This window comes from Orbicella faveolata, unplaced genomic scaffold (genome assembly GCF_042242905.1).
Source record: "Orbicella faveolata isolate gen_17 unplaced genomic scaffold, um_ofav_v1 contig_1, whole genome shotgun sequence".
Lineage (NCBI taxonomy): Eukaryota > Metazoa > Cnidaria > Anthozoa > Scleractinia > Merulinidae > Orbicella > Orbicella faveolata.
The window spans coordinates 40,125,252-40,145,219 of record NW_028301536.1 but is presented as its reverse complement, the minus strand read 5'-3'; the positions used below and the strand labels follow the sequence as shown (position 1 = coordinate 40,145,219).

Genomic DNA, 19,968 nt, shown 5'->3' with positions numbered 1-19,968 from the left:
AACGTTCAAAAACTTTCGCTGTGTCCATTTCCCTGCAAACCAAGACAAGCAGGAGTTAGTTGAGACTCCCCGGGACTGGAAAATATCCTCCAATTTCCGGGAAATCAACCCGAAGCTTGTCAAAATCACGATGCACGTAAGGCGGTCTCGGCTACTCTTTCAGTCTTCAAGTGAAGTGGGGTTCTATTTCGGTCCAGAAGCTCGAAAGTATGCGTTCAAAAACTTTTTCTGTTTCCGTTTCACTGCAAACCAAGACCAGCACGAGTTAGTTTAGAGTCCCCGGGACTGCAAAATATTTCGCAAGTTCCGGGAAATCGAGCCAAAGTTGACCAAAATCACAATGCGCGAAGCGTGGTCTCGGCTACTGTTTGAGTCTTAAAGTGAAGTATGGCTATATTTCGGCCCACAAGCTCGAAAGTGAGCGTTCAAAAAGCTTTGCTGTGTCCATTTCACTGCAGAACAAGGCCATCGGCACCTAGTTTAGCGTCCAAGTGACTGCAAAATATCCCCCAAGTTCCGGGAAATCCATTCGAAGTTCGTCACAATTACGATGCCCGTACGGCGGTCTCATCTACTCTTTCAGTCTTAAAGTAAAGTGGGGCTATATTTCTGCCCAGAAGCTCCAAAGTTGTGCTCTGTCCATTTCACTGCAAACCAAGGCCATCAGGAGTGACTGTAGAGTCCTTTTGACTGGAATATATCCCCCAAGTTTCGGGAAATAAACGCGAAATTGCTCAAAATCACGATTCGCTCAAGACGGTCTCGCCTACTCTTTCAGTCTTAAAGTAAAATGGGGTTCTCTTTCGGCCCAGAAGCTCGAGAGTGAACGTTCAAAAACTTTCGCTGTGTCCATTTCACTGCAAACCAAGACAAGCAGGAGTTAGTTGAGAGTCCCCGAGACTGGAAAATATCCCCCAAGTTCCGGGAAATCAACCCGAAGCTTCTCAAAATCACAATGCACGTAAGGCGGTCTCGGCTACTCTTTCAATGTTAAAGTAATGGGGGGCTATATTTTGGCCCAGAAGCTCGACATTGAGCGTTCAAAAAGTTTTGCTGGGTCTATTTTACTGCAAACCAAGGCCATCAGGAATTAGTTTAGAGTCCTCAAAACTGGAATATATCCCGTTAGATCCGGCACATCGAGCCGAAGTTGCTCAAAATCACGATGCACGTAAGACGGTCTCGGCTACTCTTTCAGTCTTCAAGTGAAGTGGGGTTCTATTTCGGTCCAGAAGCTCGAAAGTATGCGTTCAAAAACCTTTTCTGTTTCCGTTTCACTGCAAACCAAGACCAGCACGAGTTAGTTTAGAGTCCCCGGGACTGCAAAATATTTCGCAAGTTCCGGGAAATCGAGCCGAAGTTGATCAAAATCACGATGCGCGAAACGTGGTCTCGGCTACTGTTTCAGTCTTAAAGTGAAGTGTGGCTATATTTAGGCCCACAAGCTCGAAAGTGAGCGTTCAAAAAGCTTTGCTGTGTCCATTTCACTGCAAAACAAGGCCATCGGCACCTAGTTTAGCGTCCAAGGGAGTGGAAAATATCCCCCAAGCTCCGGGATATCCACCCGAAGTTTGTCAAAATCACGATGCGCGTAAGGCGGTCTCGGCTACTTTTTCAGTATTAAAGTAAAGTGGGCTATATTTCGGCCCAGAAGCTTGAAGGTGAGCGTTCCAAAAGTTTTGCTGTCTCCATTTCACTGCAAACCAAGGCCATCAAGAGTTAGTTTAGAGTCCCTGGAACTGGAAAATATCCCCCAAGATCCGGAATATCGACCCGAAGTTGGTCAAAATCACGATGCGCGCACGCCGGTCTCGGCTACTCTTTAAGTCGTAAGTGATGTGGGACTATATTTTGGCCTAAAAGCTCGAAAGTGTTCGTTCAAAAACTTGTGCTGTGTGAATTTCACTGCAAATCATGGCCATCAGGAGTTCGTTTAGAGTCCCCGGGACTGGAAAATATTCCCCAAGTTTCAGGAAAGCGAGTAGAAGGTGCTCAAAATCACGATGCGCGTAACGCGGTCTCGGCTACTGTTTCAGTCTTAAAGTGAAGTGTGGCAATATTTCCCCCCAGAAGCTCGAAAGTGAGCGTTGAAAAAGTTGTGCTGTGTCCATTTCACTCCAGAGCAAGGCCATCAGGAGTTACTTTAGAGTCTGCGGGACTGGAAAATATCCCCCAAGTTCCGGGAAATCGAGCCGAAATTGGTGAAAATTACGATGGGCGTAAGGCGGTCTCGGTTACTCTTTGATTCTTAAAGTGAACCGGGGCTATATTTCGGGCGAGAAGCTAGAAAGTGAAAGTTGAAAAAGTTTTGCTGTGTTCATTTCACTGCAAGCCAAGGCCATCAGGAGTTAGTTTAGACGCCTTAGGACTGGAAAATATCGCCCAAGTTTAGGGAAATCGAGCCGAATTTTGTCAAAATCACGATGCGCGTAAGCCGGTCTCGGCTACTCTTTGATTCTTAAAGTGAACTGGGGCTATATTTCGGCCGAGAAGCTCGAAAGTGAAAGTTCAAAAAGTTTTGCTGTGTCCATTTCACCGCAAACCAAGCCACATCAGCAGATTGTTTACAGTCTCCGGGACATCAAAATATCCCCCAAGTCCCTGGAAATCGAGCCGAAGTTTTTCAAAATCACGATGCGCGTAAAGGAGTCTCGGCTACTCTTTTAGTCTTAAAGTGACGTGGCTGTATATTTCGGCCCAGAAGCTCGAAAGTGAGCGTTCAAAAAGTTTTGCTCTCTCAATTTAACTGAAAACCAAGGCCATCATGAGTTAGTTTAGAGTCCGGGGGACTCAAAAATATCCCTTAAGTTCTGGCAACTCAAGCCGAAGTTGATCAAAATCACGATGCGTCTAAGGAGGTCTCGGCTACTATTTATGTCTTAAAGTGAAGTGGGGCTATATTTCGGCCCAGAATTTCGAAAGTAAGCGTTAAAAAAAATTTGCTGTGTCCATTTCACTGCAGACCAAGGCCATCAGGGATTAGTTTAGAGTCCTTGGAACTTGAATATATCCCCGAAGTTTCGGGAAATCCAGCCGAAGTTGGTGAAAATCACGATGCGCGTAAGACGGTCTCGGCTACTCTTTCAGTCTTAAACTGAAGTGGGGCTATATTTCGGCTCAGAAGCCCGAAGGGGAGCGTTGAAAAAGTTTTGCTCTCTCTATTTGAACGGAAACCAAAGCAAGCAGGACTTACTTTAGAGTCCCCGGTACCGGAAAATATTCCCCATTTCCTGGGAAATCGAGCCAAAGTTGGTCAAAATCACGATGCGCGTAAGGCGGTCTCGGCTATTCTTTCATTCTTAAAGTGAACTGGGGCTATATTTCGGCCCAGAAGCTCGAAAGTGAAAGTTCAAAAAGTTTTGCTGTGTCCATTTCACCGCGAACCAAGCCACATCAGGAGATAGTTTACAGTCTCCGGGACATCAAAATATCCCTCAAGTTCCGGGAAATCGAGCCGAAGTTTTTCAAAATCACGATGCGCTTAAAGCAGTCTCGGCTACTCTTTTAGTCTTAAAGTGACGTGGCTGTATATTTCGGCCCAGAAGCTCGAAAGTGAGCGTTCAAAAAGTTATGCTGTGCCCATTTCACTGCAAAGCAAGGCCCTGAGGAAGTAGTTTACAGTCCCCGGAACTGGAAAATATCGTCCAAAATCCGCGAAATCGAGACGAAGTTGGTAAAAATAACGATTCGCGTAAGGCGGTCTCGGCTACTCTTTGAGTCTGAAAGTGAAGTAGGGCTATATTTCGGTCCAGAAGCTCGAAAGTGAGCGTTCAAAAAGTTTTGCTCTCTCAATTTCACTGAAAACCAAGGCCATCATGAGTTAGTTTAGAGTCCCCGGGAGTGGAAAATATCTTTTAAGTTCTGGCAACTCAAGCCGAAGTTGGTCAAAATCACGATGCGCCTAAGGCGGCCTCGGCTACTCTTTCAGTCTTAAAGTGAAGTGGGGCTCTATTTCGGCCCAGAAGCTCCAAAGTGAGCGCCGCAGAAAATTTGCTGTGTAGATTTCACTGCAAACCAAGGCCATCAGGAGTTAGTTTAGAGTCCCCGGGACTGCAATATATTTCCCAAGTTCCGGAAAATCGAGAAGACGTTGCTCAAAATCACGATGCGCGCAAGACGGTCTTGGCTAGTCTTTCAGTTTTAAAGTGAAGTGGGGCTATATTTCGGCCCAGAAGCTCAAAAGTGAGCTTCAAAAAGTTTTGCTGTATGCATTTCAATGCAAACGAAGGCCATCAGGGGTTACTTAAGAGTCTTCGGGACTGGAAAATATCCCCCCAAGTTCAGGGAAGTTTAGCCGAAGTTGGTCAAAATCACGGTGCGCGTTAGGCGGTCTCGCTTACTGTTTCAGTCTTAAAGTGAAGTGAGGCTTTATTCCTGGCCAGGAGCTTGAAAGTGAGCGTTCAAAAAGCTTCCTTGTGTTTATTTGACTGCAAACCAAAGCCATGACGAGCTAGTTTAGAGTCCCCGGGACTGGAAAATATCCCCCAGCTTCCGGGAAATCGAGCCGAAGTTCGTCAAGATCACGATTTGCGTAAGGTAGTGTCGGCTACTCTTTCAGTCTTAGAGTGAAGTGAGGCTATATTTCGGACGAGAAGCCCGAAAGTGAGCGTTCAAAAAGTTTTGCTGTGTCCATTTCACTGCAAACCAAGGGCATCAGGAGTTAGTTTAGAGTCGCTGGGACTGAAAAATATTGGCCAAGTTCCGGGGAATCGAACCAAAGTTGATCATAATCACGATGCGCGAAATGCGGTATCGGCTACTCTTTCAGTCTTAAAGTGAAGTGGGGCTATATTTCGGCCCAGAAGCACGAAAGTGAGCCTTCAAAAAGTTTTGCTGTGTTCTTTGACTGAAACACAAGGCCATCACGAGTTAGTTTAGCGTCCCTGGGACTGGAAAATATTCCCCAAGTTCCGGTAAATCGAGCTGAAGTTGGTCAAAATCACGATGCTCCCAAAGCGGTCTCGGCTACCCTTTCAGTCTTAAAGTGAAGTGGGGCTATATTTCTGTCCAGAAGCTCTGGAAGAAGCTCTTGCTGTGTGCATTTCACTGCAAACCAAAGCTATCAAAAGTTAGTTTAGGGTCCCCGGGACTGGAAAATATTCCCCAAGTTCGAGGAAAGCGAGCAGAAGTTGCTCAAACTCACGATGCGCGTAACGCGGTCTCGGCTACTGTTTCAGTCTTAAAGTGAAGTGTGGCTATATTTAGGCCCACAAGCTCGAAAGTGAGCGTTCAAAAAGTTTTGCTGTGTCCATTTCACTGCAAAACAAGGCCATCAGGACTTAGTTTAGCGTCCAAGGGACTGGAAAATGTTCCCCAAGTTCCGGGAGATCCATCCGAAGTTTGTCAAAATCACAATGCGCGTAAGGTGGTCTCGGTTACTCTTGAAGTCTTAAAGTAAAGTGGGGCTTTATTTCGGCCAGGAAGCTCGAAGGTGAGCGTTCAAAAAGTTTTGCTCTGTCCATTTCACTGCAAACCAAGGCATTGAGGAGTTAGTTTAGAGTCCCCGGGACTGGAACATATCCCCCAAGTCCCGGGAAATCCAGCCGAAGTTGATCAAATTCATGATGCGCGTAACGTGATCTCGGCTACTGTTTCAGTCTTAAAGTAAAGTGTGGCTATATTTCGGCCCACAAGCTCGAAAGGGAGCGTTCAAAAAGTTTTGCTCTGTCCATTTCAATGCAAAGCAAGGCGATCAGGAGTTAGTTTAGAGTCCCCGGGACTGGAAAATATCCCCCAACTTCCGAGAAATCGATCCGAAAATGGTCAAAATCACGATGCGCGTAAGGCGATCTCGGCTACTCTTTCAGTCTTAAAGTGAAGTGGGGCTATATTTCGGCCCAGAAGCTCCAAAGTGGGCGTTTTAAAATTTATGCTGTGCGCATTTCAGTGCAAACCAAGGCCATCTGGAGTTAGTTTAGAGTCCCCCGGACTGGAAAATATCCCAAAAGTTGCGTGAAATCGAGCTGAACTTGGTCTAACCCACGATGCGCGTGAGGCGGTCTCGGCTACTATTTTAGTCTGAAAGTGAAGTGGGATTCTATTTCGGCCCAGAAGCTACAAAGAGAGTGTTCAAAAAGCTTTCCTTTGTCCATTTCACTGAAAACCAAGGCCATCAGGAGTTAGTTTAGAGCCCGCGGAAATGGAATATATCCCCCAAGTTTCGGGAAACCGACCCGAAGTTGGTCAAAATCACGATCTGCGCAAGACGGTCTCGGCTACTCTTTCAGTCTTAAAGTAAAGTGGGGCTATATTTCGGTCCAGAAGCTCGAGAGTGAGCGTTCAAAAAGTTTCGCTGTGTCCATTTCACTGAAAACCAAGACAATCAGGAGTTAGTTAGAGTCAACGGGACTGGAAAATATCCCCCAAGTTCCGGCAAATGGAGCCGAAATTGGTCAAAATCACGGTGCGCTTAAGGCGATGTCGGCTACTCCTTCAGTCTTAAAGTGAAGTGGGGCTCTATTTCGGCCTACAAGCTCAAAGCTCCAAAACAATTACTGTGTCTATTTCACTGCAAACCAAGGCTATCAGTAGTTAGTTTAGAGTCCCCGGGAGTGGAATGTATTTCCCAAGTTCCGGAAAATCGAGAAGACGTTGGTCAAAATAACGATGCGCGTAAGACGGTCTCGGCTACTCTTTCAGTCTTAAAGTGAAGTGGGGCTATATTTCGGCCCAGAAGCTCAAAAGTGAGCGTTCAAAAAGTTTTGCTGTGTCCAATTCAATGCAAACCAAGGTCATCAGGGGTTACTTAAGAGTCCTAGGGACTGGAAAATATCCCCCAAGTTCCGGTAAATCCAGCCGAAGTTGGTCAAAATCACGATGTGCGTAAGGTGGTCTCGGCTACTCTTTCAGTCTTAAAGTGAAGTGGGGCTATATTTCGGCCCAGAAACTCGAAAGTGAATGTTTAAAAAGTTTTGCTCTGTCACTTTCAGTGCAAACCAAGGCCATCAGAAGTTAGTTTAGAGTCCCCGGGACTGATGGATATCCCCCAAGTCCCGGGAAATCCAGCCGAAGTTGATCAAATTCATGATGCGCGTAACGTGGTCTCGGCTACTGTGTCAGTCCTAAAGTCAAGTGTGGCTATATCTCGGCCCACAAGCTAGAAAGTGAGCGTTCAAAAAGTTTTGTTGTGTCCATTTGACTTCAAAACAAGGCCATCAGGACTTAGTTTAGCGTCCAAGGGACTGCAAAATATCCCCCAAGTTCCGGGAAATCCATTGGAAGTTCGTCAAAATTACGATGCGCGTAAGGCGGTCTCATCTACTGTTTCAGTCTTAAAGTAAAGTGGGGCTATATTTCTGCCCAGAAGCTCCTAAGTTGTGCTCTGTCCATTTCACTCCAGAGCAAGGCCATCAGGAGTTACTTTAGAGGCGCGGGACTGGAAAATATCCCCGAAGATCCGGGAAATCGAGCCGAAGTTGGTCAAAATTACGATGGGCGTAAGGCGGTCTCGGCTACTCCTTCAGTCTTAAAGTTAAGTGGGGCTATATTTCGAGCAATAAGCTCGAAAGTGAGCGTTAAAAAAGTTTTGCTGTGTCCATTTAACTGCAAACTAAGGCCATCGGAAGTTAGTTTAGCTTCCCTGGGAATTGAAAATATTCGCCAACTTCCGGGAAATCGAGCCGAAGTTGGTCAAAATTACGATGCGCGTAAGGCGGTCTCGGCTACTCTTTCAGTCTTAAAGTGAAGTAGGGCTATATTTCGGCCGAGAAGCTCGAAAGTGAGCGCTCAAAAAAATGTGCTGTGTCCATTTCACTGCAAACCAAGGCCATCAGCAGTTAGTTTAGAGTCCCCGGGACTGGAAAATATCCCCCAACTTCCGAGAAATCGATCCGAAAATGGTCAAAATCACGATGCGCGTAAGGCGATCTCGGCTACTCTTTCAGTCTTAAAGTAAAGTGGGGCTATATTTCGGCCCAGAAGCTCCAAAGTGGGCGCTCAAAAATTTATGCTGTGCGCATTTCAGTGCTAACCAAGGCCATCCGGAGTTAGTTTAGAGTCCCTCGGAATTGAAAATATCCCATAAGTTGCGTGAAATCGAGCTGAATTTGGTCTTACTCACGATGCGCGTGAGGCGGTCTCGGCTACTATTTCAGTGTGAAAGTGAAGTGGGATTCTATTTCGGCCCAGAAGCTACAAAGAGAGTGTTCAAAAAGCTTTCCTTTGTCCAATTCACTGAAAACCAAGGCCATCAGGAGTTACTCTAGAGTCCTTTTGACTGGAATATATCCCCCAAGTTTCGGTAAATAAACGCGAAATTGCTCAAAATCACGATTCGCTCAAGACGGTCTCGCCTACTCTTTCAGTCTTAAAGTAAAATGGGGCTGTATTTCGGCCCAGAAGCTCGAGAGTGAGCGTTCAAAAACTTTCGCTGTGTCCGTTTCACTGGAAACCAAGACAAGCAGGAGTTAGTTGAGAGTCCCCGAGACTGGAAAATGTGCCCCAAGTTCCGGGAAATCAACCTGAAGCTTGTCAAAATCACAGTGCACGTAAGGCGGTCTCGGCTACTCTTTCAATGGTATAGTAATGGGGGGCTATATTTTGGCCCAGAAGCTCGACATTGAGCGTTCAAAAAGTTTTGCTGGGTCTATTTTACTGCAAACCAAGGTCATCAGGAATTAGTTTAGAGTCCTCAGAACTGGAATATATCCCCTTAGTTCCGGCAAATCGAGCCGAAGTTGCTCAAAATCACGATGCACGTAAGGCGGTCTCGGCTACTCTTTCAGTCTTCAAGTGAAGTGGGGTTCTATTTCGGTCCAGAAGCTCGAAAGTATGCGTTCAAAAACTTTTTCTGTTTCCGTTTCACTGCAAACCAAGACCAGCACGAGTTAGTTTAGAGTCCCCGGGACTGCAAAATATTTCGCAAGTTCCGGGAAATCGAGCCGAAGTTGATCAAAATCACGATGCGCGAAACGTGGTCTCGGCTACTGTTTGAGTCTTAAAGTGAAGTATGGCTATATTTCGGCCCACAACCTCGAAAGTGAGCGTTCAAAAAGCTTTGCTGTGTCCATTTCACTGCAAAACAAGGCCATCGGCACCTAGTTTAGCGTCCAAGGGACTGGAAAATATCCCCCAAGTTTCGGGAAATCCATTCGAAGTTTGTCAAAATCACGATGCACGTAAGGCGGCCTCGGCTACTTTTTCAGTATTAAAGTAAAGTGGGCTATATTTCGGCCCAGAAGCTTGAAGGTGAGCGTTGAAAAAGTTTTGCTGTCTCCATTTCACTGCAAACCAAGGCCATCAAGAGTTAGTTTAGAGTCCCTGGGACTGGAAAATATCCCCCAAGTTCCGGAATATCGACGCGAAGTTGGTCAAAATCACGATGCGCGCACGCCGGTCTTATGGTGTTCCATCCCCGCCAAAAATCAACTTTAGCACTCGACATCTAACTTTAGCCCTCAACATCCAACTTTATATCACTCAACATCCAACTTTATAGCTCTCAACATTCAACTTTAGCACTCAACATCCAACGTTAGCCATCAACATCCAACTTTAGGCCTCAACATCCAATTTTAGGGCACTCAACATCCAACTTTAAGAATCAATATGTAACTTTAGCACTCAACATTCAACTTTATAGCAATCAATATCCAACTTTAACACTCAACATCCAACTTTAGAACTCAACATCCAACTTTAAGACTCAACATGAAACTTTACCACTCAACATCCAACTTTACCACTCAACATCCAACTTCAGCAATCAACATCCAACTTAAGCAATCAACATCCAATTTTATCAACTTCGAAATTATCCTGTCGAAATGGTTTGATATTTTTATTACAAGGAACTTCTAAGCTTATTGTTCAATCGAAGTTAACCTTTTATTAAGGATTCAAGTTTGAATATTTCATTCCGACCACGGGCTTTCTTTCATTCAGCTTCGTAAGTCGAGCTTTCTAAAATGTACAGTCTCTGCGAAATGTTGACCTCAGCTTTGCGAACGGCGTACAATTTCCGCCAAAAAGTGTCAAATGTCAAAAGGTTACGTCACGTCCACAAGGACCTGGATCTGGTAGGTCAAAATGGCGGATTTCTGCAGTGTTGTGCAAGCCATAAATGACCTGGTTGTGAGGATCGAAAGATTGGAAGATTCTTGCGAAATCGGGTCGATAGTGTTAAGATTGGATTATATAAATAGGATGCTGGTTAATCTCGATGTTCCTGATGACATTGTGAACGTAATGTGTGGTCTGTACGAGACTATTGTGGCCATTGAAGCAAATCACAGCACCCAAGCTCGTCATGGTTATCAGGGACAGCTGCGTCGTACTGGGGTTCGAGGACGACCTTCGTTTCAAATACCCCAAGAGCAATTATCATTTCTCTTGGACCAGGGTTTCAAAGTGTCGGAAATCGGCGTTTTGTTGGGTGTAGGACAGAGGACTGTCGAAAGGAGAATGTCAGCGTTTGGCTTGAGTGTTTCTGGTGAGAGCTTTTAAGCTTACATGTAAAAGGTTTTCTCTTTATTTTTTGTGATATGTACCTATATTTTGAAAGTTTACTAGGTTGGAATTAGTACTGTTACCACGAGGTCCTTTTCTGTTGCTGTTGATCGTTAATGCCATAGATTTCATCCTTCTATTTTTCATATAATTTTAATTCTCATTTGCATATTTTAAATTTTAAGTTATTTTCTCTTTTTGTAATTTTTAACCTCAAATCTGCATTTAAACCAGCCTTAGCTCATCTGCGATATGTGAATAAATAAAGTTCACTGACTTACTTTACTTATAAACAAGGTGTAAGCTTATGTAGAATTGAAGGCCATGGGGATGGGGTGGGTAAATAATTTATCAGTTACAACGTCAGTAACAGAGGTAATGCGTGTTTAGTTTAACAACAGTTTGAATTTCAATAAATCCAAGGAAACCTTGTTTACTTCAGGTACGTTTAGTAACCTGAGTGATGAAGAACTAGAAAACTTGTTGAGATCTGCGCAACAGTCTCATCCTAATATTGGCATTAGGATGGCGAAAGGCTTACTACACAGTAAAGGACATCGGGTGCAAAGAGAACGGATCAGACAGTCATTATTGAGGACAGATTCTACTGGAGTGATGCAGCGATGGAGAGACGCAGTAAGAAGAAGACGATACAATGTCCACTCTCCATTGGCTCTTTGGCATATTGATGGCAACCATAAACTTATAAGGTAAATATGGAATTAAGAATTAGTTATGTCCTTCAAAGGTGTACTCTGCTGATTTCAAAAGTGCAAGTCAATGGGTAGTGCAAAAATAATAATCATAATAATAGTAAAAACGTGACTTCACTTAGGAGTATTAAGTTCCGATTTTCCACCTTTTCGCTGCCTTGCATACCTAATGTTATTTCTAGATGGAAAATAGTCATCCACGGAGGCATCGATGGATATTCCAGAATACCAGTCTATCTCCATGCATCAGACAACAACAAGGCAACCACTGTCCTTAACCTGTTTCTTGATGCAGTTAATGAATATGGTTTACCATCACGAGTACGCTCAGACAAGGGTGGAGAGAATGTGGATATATCATGGTACATGCTTACACATCCACAAAGGGGCTCCGGAAGAGGAAGTATGATAACGGGTAATAAATTGATGAAAGGAATTGATAATATGAAACTTTGTCTTAATTGTGCTTGCCATTGATTACTTTCATAAATTGTAGGTAAAAGCACACACAATCAACGGATAGAGAGGCTTTGGAGAGACGTTTCTGATGGATGCTCAACATTGTTTTACAATTTGTTTTATGAGTTGGAGAGGTCTGGGATGCTAAATCCAAATGATGAAATTCATTTGTGGTGCCTGCACTACACATTTTTACCAGTCATTAACAAGCATTTGACAAACTGGAAAAATGCATGGATTCATCATCCTTTGAGGTCTGAGCGGAACTCCACTCCAATGCAGTTATGGATAAGGGGACTCCATGGTATCTGGGGGAGTGGATCAACAATTGATAGAGAGGTTTTTCAGGTGAACATTTTGCTGGTTTGTTTGTTTGTTTTCAATTCCATTTCTTATCTTACTTTTAATATCATAATGTAAACATGTCATAAGACATTATTGGGCTTGGTTTTTAATGACTGGTGAAAATTTTAGAGAACCCCCATAAATCAGAAATAATTGAGTTGTGGGTTTTATATGTAAACAACGACATAAATAACTGTAGCCTTTTTGTTCGCAGAACGACTTCTCAAACTATGGAATTGACTGGGATGGACCCATACCAGCTCCATCTCCTGAAAGTGTAGAGGTTCCAGAAACTAGATGCCCTATTGATCCTGAAAGACTGCAATCTTTGTCCTTATTTTATCCCCCTCATAATGCATCAGTTAATGATGTTATTGAGTTATTTGTGCGTGCTGTTACACATGTGTATGAGATGTTGAATCCTCAGCATTCCACGTAACAACATAGGTATTTCTCCATAATAAGTCGTTTTTAATGATAAACCTAAAACATGGTTGAAATTAATATTATTATGTAAACCTAATGTTTCTGGTAAACATCAGTAATACAGTACTAATTTAAAAAACAATACAAGGCTCAGTGTAGCTTGTTAAATGCAATCAGTCAAGGCAAATGACAGGCCAACATGCTGAAGAAGCTTATTGCAAATGCCATTGTAAACAACAGGAACAATGCTACTTTAATAAAATTGTTAAGTACTACAAAGATCAGTCAATTCTCTAATTGCAAATCCCAAATGGCAAATCCTTTCTGTGTTTAATGGACAAGTACTGACCTAAAATAAGTCCTTTTTTATAAAACCTCAACTATCAAATTAGGCTGCATGACTCAAGTTGGGAATTGATTGATTCAAAAGCCTACAAATAACTGTAACATAACTATTAACTGCAGATGAACTGACACTCCAGTTTTGATATGACATCAATATACTGTACAAACCCCAGTAATTACATAAATCTTTCAAAATTTGCAAATATGTGTATTTTATGAAAGGAAACTATTCCATAACGTTCAGTTTGGAATATAAGTTTCAGTCACTTGTCAAACTCAATACTTATAGCTCTTAATACCAAGTAGTGACTTATAACAATTAGGGCTATTTATACAAGGAAAAAAAGCCGCAGATTATACAAGCCACTGCTTACATAAGATGCGAACTAACTGTGTAAACGGTACATTTTAACCAGTTCAAGTCTTACATGAGCCATGGATAACATAAGCCACAGCTTATTTTTCTTGTATAAATGACCCTATTGTCCTTTTCCTTATTACCCCCCCCCCTCCCCAACTTGTTGCAAACAATTTAACCCACACTTAATTAAGGGCTCTTAGTGGTATTGGTATTGTTAACACAACTCGATAATTTTGTGATAAACAGAAAACAGATTTGAAAACTTCAATCTGCATTTTTTTTCTACTAACACAGGTTTTGTCTGTTACTGAACTAATTAAAGAACCATTTAGACCTTCCTTAGTTGGCCATTCTACAACAGCTAACATTCATAGTATTTTGCATTAAACAGAATCACATGTGGAAAGCAGGGAAAATTTGTTAGGAAATTAATTCTTTCATCAAGTAGCTTAAGGGTGAATTATAAGCCTGTTTGACTTTCATACATGGAAGCTTGTAAACTGACTTGTGCAATTTGTGTCATGTGAAACTAAATCCTTGTGCTCCATATTTGATGGCGATGTCGAAGAATTTCTGAAAATCTTCGAAAGACTGGTATTTTGTCGGGATTGTAAGACTGAGGAAACACGTTTCCGCTATTGGGAGGTCGATGCTATCGTCGAATTTTACCAACAGGTCGGTGTATCTTGCTGGCAGGATGTTACTGCCTGTCCAGAAGCTACATAGGTCAACGAGGTCAGCGCCATCTGAAACATATCAATACCAAAACTCCTTTTTTAATGCAAAGAAAGTTTGTTCAGAACATAGTTTTCAAAGACACTGTTACAAGTCATTACAATGAATTCCTGGTGGGAAAAGGAAAAGGGTCATTTGTTGGACGCTATTTTAAATTGCTTTTCAGACTAAGAATTGACCCTGTTTTCTTGAAAGCAGTTAGTTGTTCTACATGTGCCCATTTGGTTCTGTGGTTGATTGTGTGTTTATTCACCCCTGTAACATTAACCGCGAAATACCTTCTTTTCTTAATTCCATGAACTCGATGTATCTGATAAAGAATTCAGCAGCCTTGGTATTGTTTGAAGCATCTCTTTCTTCAAAAGTAATTTTTCCTGTAAACTCGTCTCCTGTTAATGTTCTATCTTTTTCAAAAGCAAAGATGACATCCACGAGGCAAGGCCACTTAGCCAGGGCGGTTTGTAAACCAACCTCCTCCATTCCTAGTGAAGGAAAAGAAAAGGTTGCGTTAAAATGTTTGAATGTTCCTTGGTAGTGGTCATCGGTATTGTCATTTCTTACCTTTGGCAATGTCATCCAACTCAAGCTTACGTTTAAGGATGACATTGTACAGCATGAGTCCTTGGGTTATCAATCTAGGCGCCTCCTTCAGTTTATCGATGTCAAGGCCAGCTTCGTTTAAGTACGGTTGGATGTTCTCTCGGAGCTCGCTTCCCGGATGGTCATCTCTTCCCAAGGAATCAATCTGAATGTAAAACACAGGGGAGACCAATTGAATGGTGGTTTAATAAAAGAACAAAGCTATTTACTTGGTTAAGATTATTGTTAACGGTTTGTGAGTTGGGCCTAAACACAGAGGAGTAGGTAGGTACCAAGTAAAAATAAGCTTTTCAAATTCGCTACGGCGGTAAATTTGCTTTTATTCAAAATTATTGGACTGGCTTTTTAGGAGAAAGGGGGGAGCGATAGAGATGGGGGGGGGAGTGGGTGGAGGAAAAGAGTTGGTAGATTATTTGAGTTGATTTAATGTCAGACTAACCTCACTTATTAAATGCCTAAGATCTGTGTCTGGGATGTCTTCGACAGATATAGGCGGGGGATTTTCGCACATATCTGCAGAGGGGCTTGCCAAATAATATTTGATGGCAGGTGAAAGACCATGCAAAGCTGGACCACCGTGTAGGGCACAGTGCCCTATGATGCGACCGATCGCCTTGAATGCCCCTGTCAGTCTCAGCGACTGGTCATGTACAGGCAGTCTGTGATCTTTGTCGCCTTCGAAGAACATTATGGGCTTGAACGTGTTGGCGATCCCTTCGTCTGCAATTTTCATGGCACCGAGAAGGAATTCCCGCACGGGTCCACTTCCGGCACCCTCCTCCCCCTCGAACCTCACCCTTGGTCGTGCCTTCAGATTCGATTTTTTTGATTTGTAATTCACTAAAATATCGCGTTTAAGTTCCTCGACGCCCTCCATGCGCGAGACCGAAAACAGCTGCCGCGGATTATTCTCCTCTGTAACTTCGTCCCTGAAACGTTGAAGGGCGTCCATGGCATCTACCGGTTGCGCGTCTTCGTTTCTGGAGTCAGTAATTTTCACGGGATGGCAGTCATCCTCTTCATCCTGCTGTGCACCTGAAATACATAATTTAGGAGGCATTTCAGATCAGTCATACTTGCTGACCAGCTGGCTTGTATACGTAGAGAAAAATTCATCCGGTGGGTATGGGGTTATGTGAAACAATTTTAGCCGGGTTATTTTAATTTTATTGTAAGTTTTAATTAACGATTGAATAACCATTTAAAGTTTATCGAATACGCTGAAAACGTGTTATGGTGCGTTGCTTTTCGTTTGTTCTTTCAACACTAAAATCGGAATCCAACAGAATATAAAATCTCCTTGCGAATTTGTTGACGAAAAGTCAGCAAAAACATGTATCCCTGGATTATGATGGACACGTAAAATTAATTTGATAGCGTGTGGCTTTGCTAGTACTTGCAAGCTATTGGAAAATCTGATTAAGTTACCCAGTAAAGCATGTGCTGCCTGGTTTGCATCGCCTCCAGATGCGGATAGCGCTGCCTCAATCTCTCCAGTCGTTGCATCAGGACATATTTCCTCTAAAAACGAAGCCATACTTATGTTTCGTTGCGACCTGCATTGAAAACCCAAAATATATATATATGTGTGTGTGTGTAAAATTTGATTTTCGTAGAACAGTGCTCAATACATCAGAGTAGAGCGAAGTATACAATGTGGGAGGAAAGACACAAATAAACTACAAGTTCATCTCTACAAGCCTGTTTCGTGGTTGCCCACTCATCAGGGGATTTTGGGATATAAACTTTTAAAGGACGGACCTATTAAAGGGAAAATCAAGGGAATCATCAAGGGAAAATCCCCTGATGAGTGGGCAACCACGAAACAGGCTTGTAGGGATGAACTTGTAGTTTATTTGTGTTTTTCCTCCCACATTGTATATATATATTACAAGAAAAAAAGTGGTTACTCAAGAAAAAAATAACCCAACAAGACAAGACGTGCTGAAACTTAAACTGAGTTTGGCAAGATACAGGCCCATAGGTAGAATCGTAGACTAAAATTTGGGCTTAAACCGACTCTTCCACACCCACTCCCGAGTGTATTCTGGACTACGATGTAGAACGACATTTCACATGAGGAGGTTGACAAAGTTATTCCAGAAATAAAAAGAGTAAAGGCCTTCTGCACTGTATGTCAGACTTCTGTTCCCCTATCCTCAAAGCTGTGTTTGAGATCAATCTATAGGTCCGTCCTTTAAAAGTTTATATTTACCTTGACGAAGTACAAGGTATGTCATTGTGGTCATCCTCAATGACTAGTTCGTCTATGGTTCGTTGTCTCTATCAGCAACAGAAATGTGGCATTAACACATGCATGAACATATCATTACTGTTTTTTTTTTGTTTTTTTCAATGAATACCAGAGCATGTAAAATGGCATTTGCTTAAAAATCAGAAAATCAGTAATAAATGGTTGCCGTGAACATGTATATCTCTTTACCTTTAACTGGGGAACATCACGCTCATCGTTGTGCTCATCGGTTATATGGCTACTCAAACTTGCCATTGGGACTGCAATTCCACATTGTAAGCAGTTCACTTTAGGACCATCTTCATCCTAATAGAGGGACGCGTTCAATAGCATTAAAAGTGGGGCGTAGGTGAGCGTTGTTGCGTTCGTACTCATTTGTGGTTATATTGTATCTGAAGACTCTAGCTCTCGCTGTTTTTGTTCACTATATAATAGTATTGAAGAAAAGAATTTCAATATTAAACTAATTACCTTAAGTAACTCGGTACAATGTTCCACAGGGCTTTCGTCTAAATCTTTCTGAAGGGGCCTTAAATATATTTTAGAACTTCCGGCGGTATCCCTCATACGTTGCGGAGTGTAAGGGGAAGGGATGTTGTAAAAGCCTGCGTCCTCCCCTCGCTGGTACAAAAGCAATTCATAGCCAGTTTCCAGCAGTTTGGGAAACTTGCTCACTATCTGCTGATGGCACTCCAAAGTGCTACTGTCCATTTGGAATTGAATAGTGGCATCTCCCAGACCGGCGTTCAACAGCGCGGTCCTCTCTTTGACCGCAGTTGGCGGTTTAATAGCGTTGGCCTGGGAAAGACAAAAGAACTTTAACGTGCAGGTGGGGATCCGCTTGCCTTTCCCGCGACTAGAGCCTCTCGTTTTTCTGTCAGCTTCCCTTACGAAAGCATTCTTTCCTCTTGAAGAAAAGAGCCTCCTGTGCTCCTGTGCAGCCTGGTTCGTGGTGATAGGCGGCTGCATCCCTAGATCCAGCTGACTAGTGGACGGTGCGACAAGGGTGGTTGATCCGGGGGAGCTCGTACGTACGAAATGCGACCCTGGCAGTATTCATGTACAAGTTAAAACAGATCAAGTGTGAACAAAATGCGTCAAAGGAAGTGAAGTATAATTATTCAAATTGAACGATAGTTAAAAGGACCAACAGCATTAAGGAGTTTTTTCCTAATTACGGGTGAATTTGTAATAGAACCGTACACTCTTCCAATGCTTATAAAAATAACCCAATTGGAAAACTGATTTTTGCACCTATCCCTTTTTTTTTCATTTAACATTGTAGTTCTCCATAGATCATATATTTCTTTTGCTCAACGACTACAAAACTCGGATATTTAACTTTCTTTGGAGCATCCAAGCGATCGCAGTTTTAAGTAGTCATAGGGGAATGGGGGCGGGGTTTGGGGCGTCGGAACCTCTCCCCTCCTCTCTCGTCTCTTCCCTTTCTTCCCGCTCTCTCTTCGCCCCATCCTTGACTAGAGAGCGTGTTCACAGAATACATTAAAACAACTAGCAAATACCACAGGTACGTTATGTCTGTTGGCGACTGTGTGACAATTTAAAAGACGTGGTGGGAAAGCGCGAAAATCGTTCGAAATCGCTCAAAATGTTAAATGACGCTGTCTAACCCTGTGAAATGAAAAATCGAAAAACATCCAATGGAAAAAGTCAAGAAATTGTGATGTTATAGAGGATAAATAAAGAGGAAAGAACTTTCCAAGTTTTAGGCCTGTGCGTTTCCCCAAACTTCAGCCGAGTATTCCTCGAAATGTTGCGCAGAAATTTAGAGCCCCGTATGAAAACGCACAAACGGTGTATATCCGTGGTACATCTGGAACTTACTCAGCTTACTTTGGCTATATAGGCGGCTGATTATCTGTACTGAACAAACAAGCATTTACATAAGCACTTTCCCGAATGCATTGACTTCTAAAACGGCTCAAAATCATGAGATAAGTATATATTTTTCAACAAACTCGATCGTAGCTTTGTGCCACGCACCGCTGTAAACTCTGAAATTCAAAATGCTCTGGTTTTCAAACGAAGCACGCCATTTAGCTGTAAAATTGTAAACAGATATAAGTTTAGCGCCTCTTATGCCTAAAAAAGTCACGCAGTCACCAACGCACACAGTCACGTAGACGGTTGCTTCGCCTGTATGAAACCCATTGATTTATTTTACACGTGGCGTGCACACCAATTTCCCCTAAAAGTGAACCTTTTATCATTGTTTCTGGAAGCATAATGATCTCACTTGTGGATCGATGAGGTACGTGGTATGCACGAAAAAAAAATCAATGGCTGTTTTTACTGGTACGATCGCCAAATCACGTTCTTACCTTGACTCGCGGCATGAGACGTGCCGGTTCGATTCATTTCATCTAGTCTCTCAGCTACTCGACGCAGAGCGTCTTTCACTGCACCCAGTTGACCCTGTTCGTTATTCATCTCGAATCGAATTCGATCAATGTAGCGGGAACAATTGAACAAACAACTAATTGAGAATTTTTGTAGACTAATCGGTCGGTGTATTAGCTTGTGTGAGCTTGGATCGAATGGCCCGTTCTGGCGGGAAATCAAAGGTCACCTTTGCGGATGTGACGTAACCTTTTGACATTTGACACTTTTTGGCGGACACTGTACGTCGTTCGCAAAGCTGAAGTCGACATTTCGCAGACTGTGCATTTTAGAAAGCTCGACTTACGTAGCTGAATCAACGAAAGCCCGTGGTCGGAATGAAATATTCAAACTTGAATCCTTAATAAAAGGTTAACTTCGATTCAACATTAAGCTTACAAGTTCCTTGTAATGAAAATATCAAACCATTTCGACAGGATAATTTCGAAATTGATAAATTGGATGTTGATTGCTAAAGTTGGACGTTGATTGCTGAAGTTGGATGTTGAGAGGTAAAGTTGTATGTTGAGTGTTAAAGTTGGATGTTGAGTTCTAAAGTTGGATGTTGAGTGTTAAAGTTGGATGTTGATTGCTAAAAAGTTGAATGTTGAGTGCTAAAGTTGCATGTTGATTGCTAAAGTTAGATGTTGAGTGCCCTAAAGTTGGATGTTGAGGCCTAAAGTTGGACGTTGATGGCTAACGTTGGATGTTGAGTGCTAAAGTAGGATGTTGAGAGCTATAAAGTTGGATGTTGAGTGATATAAAGTTGGATGTTGAGAGCTAAAGTTAGATGTCGAGTGCTAAAGTTGATTTTTGGCGGGGATGGAACACCATACGGTCTCGGCTACTCTTTAAGTCGTAAGTGATGTGGGACTATATTTCGG

The 19,968-nt window shown here is 42.7% G+C and overlaps 2 protein-coding genes across 2 annotated transcripts; one reads left to right on the top strand and one right to left on the bottom strand.

Annotated features, from left to right (window-relative positions):
• The first annotated feature begins 10,013 nt into the window (after positions 1–10,013).
• On the top strand, positions 10,014–12,668 carry LOC149119034 (uncharacterized). The gene is made up of 5 exons (XM_089276179.1): positions 10,014–10,429; positions 10,889–11,156; positions 11,342–11,574; positions 11,656–11,966; positions 12,178–12,668. Exons 1-5 carry the CDS (start codon positions 10,027–10,029, stop codon positions 12,400–12,402), a joined length of 1,440 nt encoding a protein of 479 aa, XP_089132305.1. The 5' UTR covers positions 10,014–10,026; the 3' UTR covers positions 12,403–12,668.
• Positions 12,669–13,326: 658 nt separating this feature from the next.
• Positions 13,327–17,739, bottom strand: LOC149119033 (uncharacterized). Its single transcript, XM_089276169.1, has 7 exons — positions 17,156–17,739; positions 16,874–16,990; positions 16,646–16,713; positions 15,859–15,986; positions 14,870–15,465; positions 14,392–14,575; positions 13,327–14,312 (listed from the first exon to the last, which is right to left on the bottom strand). Exons 1-7 carry the CDS (start codon positions 17,651–17,653, stop codon positions 14,080–14,082), a joined length of 1,824 nt encoding a protein of 607 aa, XP_089132295.1. The 5' UTR covers positions 17,654–17,739; the 3' UTR covers positions 13,327–14,079.
• Between the last annotated feature and the right edge of the window lie 2,229 nt (positions 17,740–19,968).

Coding starts and splice junctions, on each gene's coding strand:
- LOC149119034 (XM_089276179.1), top strand. CDS start 10,027: ATGGCGGATTTCTGCAGTGTTGTGCAAGCCATAAATGACCTGGTTGTG. Junction 10,430..10,888: donor GTTTGGCTTGAGTGTTTCTG/GTGAGAGCTTTT, acceptor TGTTTACTTCAG/GTACGTTTAGTAACCTGAGT. Junction 11,157..11,341: donor GGCAACCATAAACTTATAAG/GTAAATATGGAA, acceptor TGTTATTTCTAG/ATGGAAAATAGTCATCCACG.
- LOC149119033 (XM_089276169.1), bottom strand. CDS start 17,653: ATGCAGCCGCCTATCACCACGAACCAGGCTGCACAGGAGCACAGGAGG. Junction 15,987..16,645: donor ATACCTTGTACTTCGTCAAG/GTAAATATAAAC, acceptor TTTTCAATGCAG/GTCGCAACGAAACATAAGTA. Junction 14,576..14,869: donor TTAGGCATTTAATAAGTGAG/GTTAGTCTGACA, acceptor TTTTACATTCAG/ATTGATTCCTTGGGAAGAGA.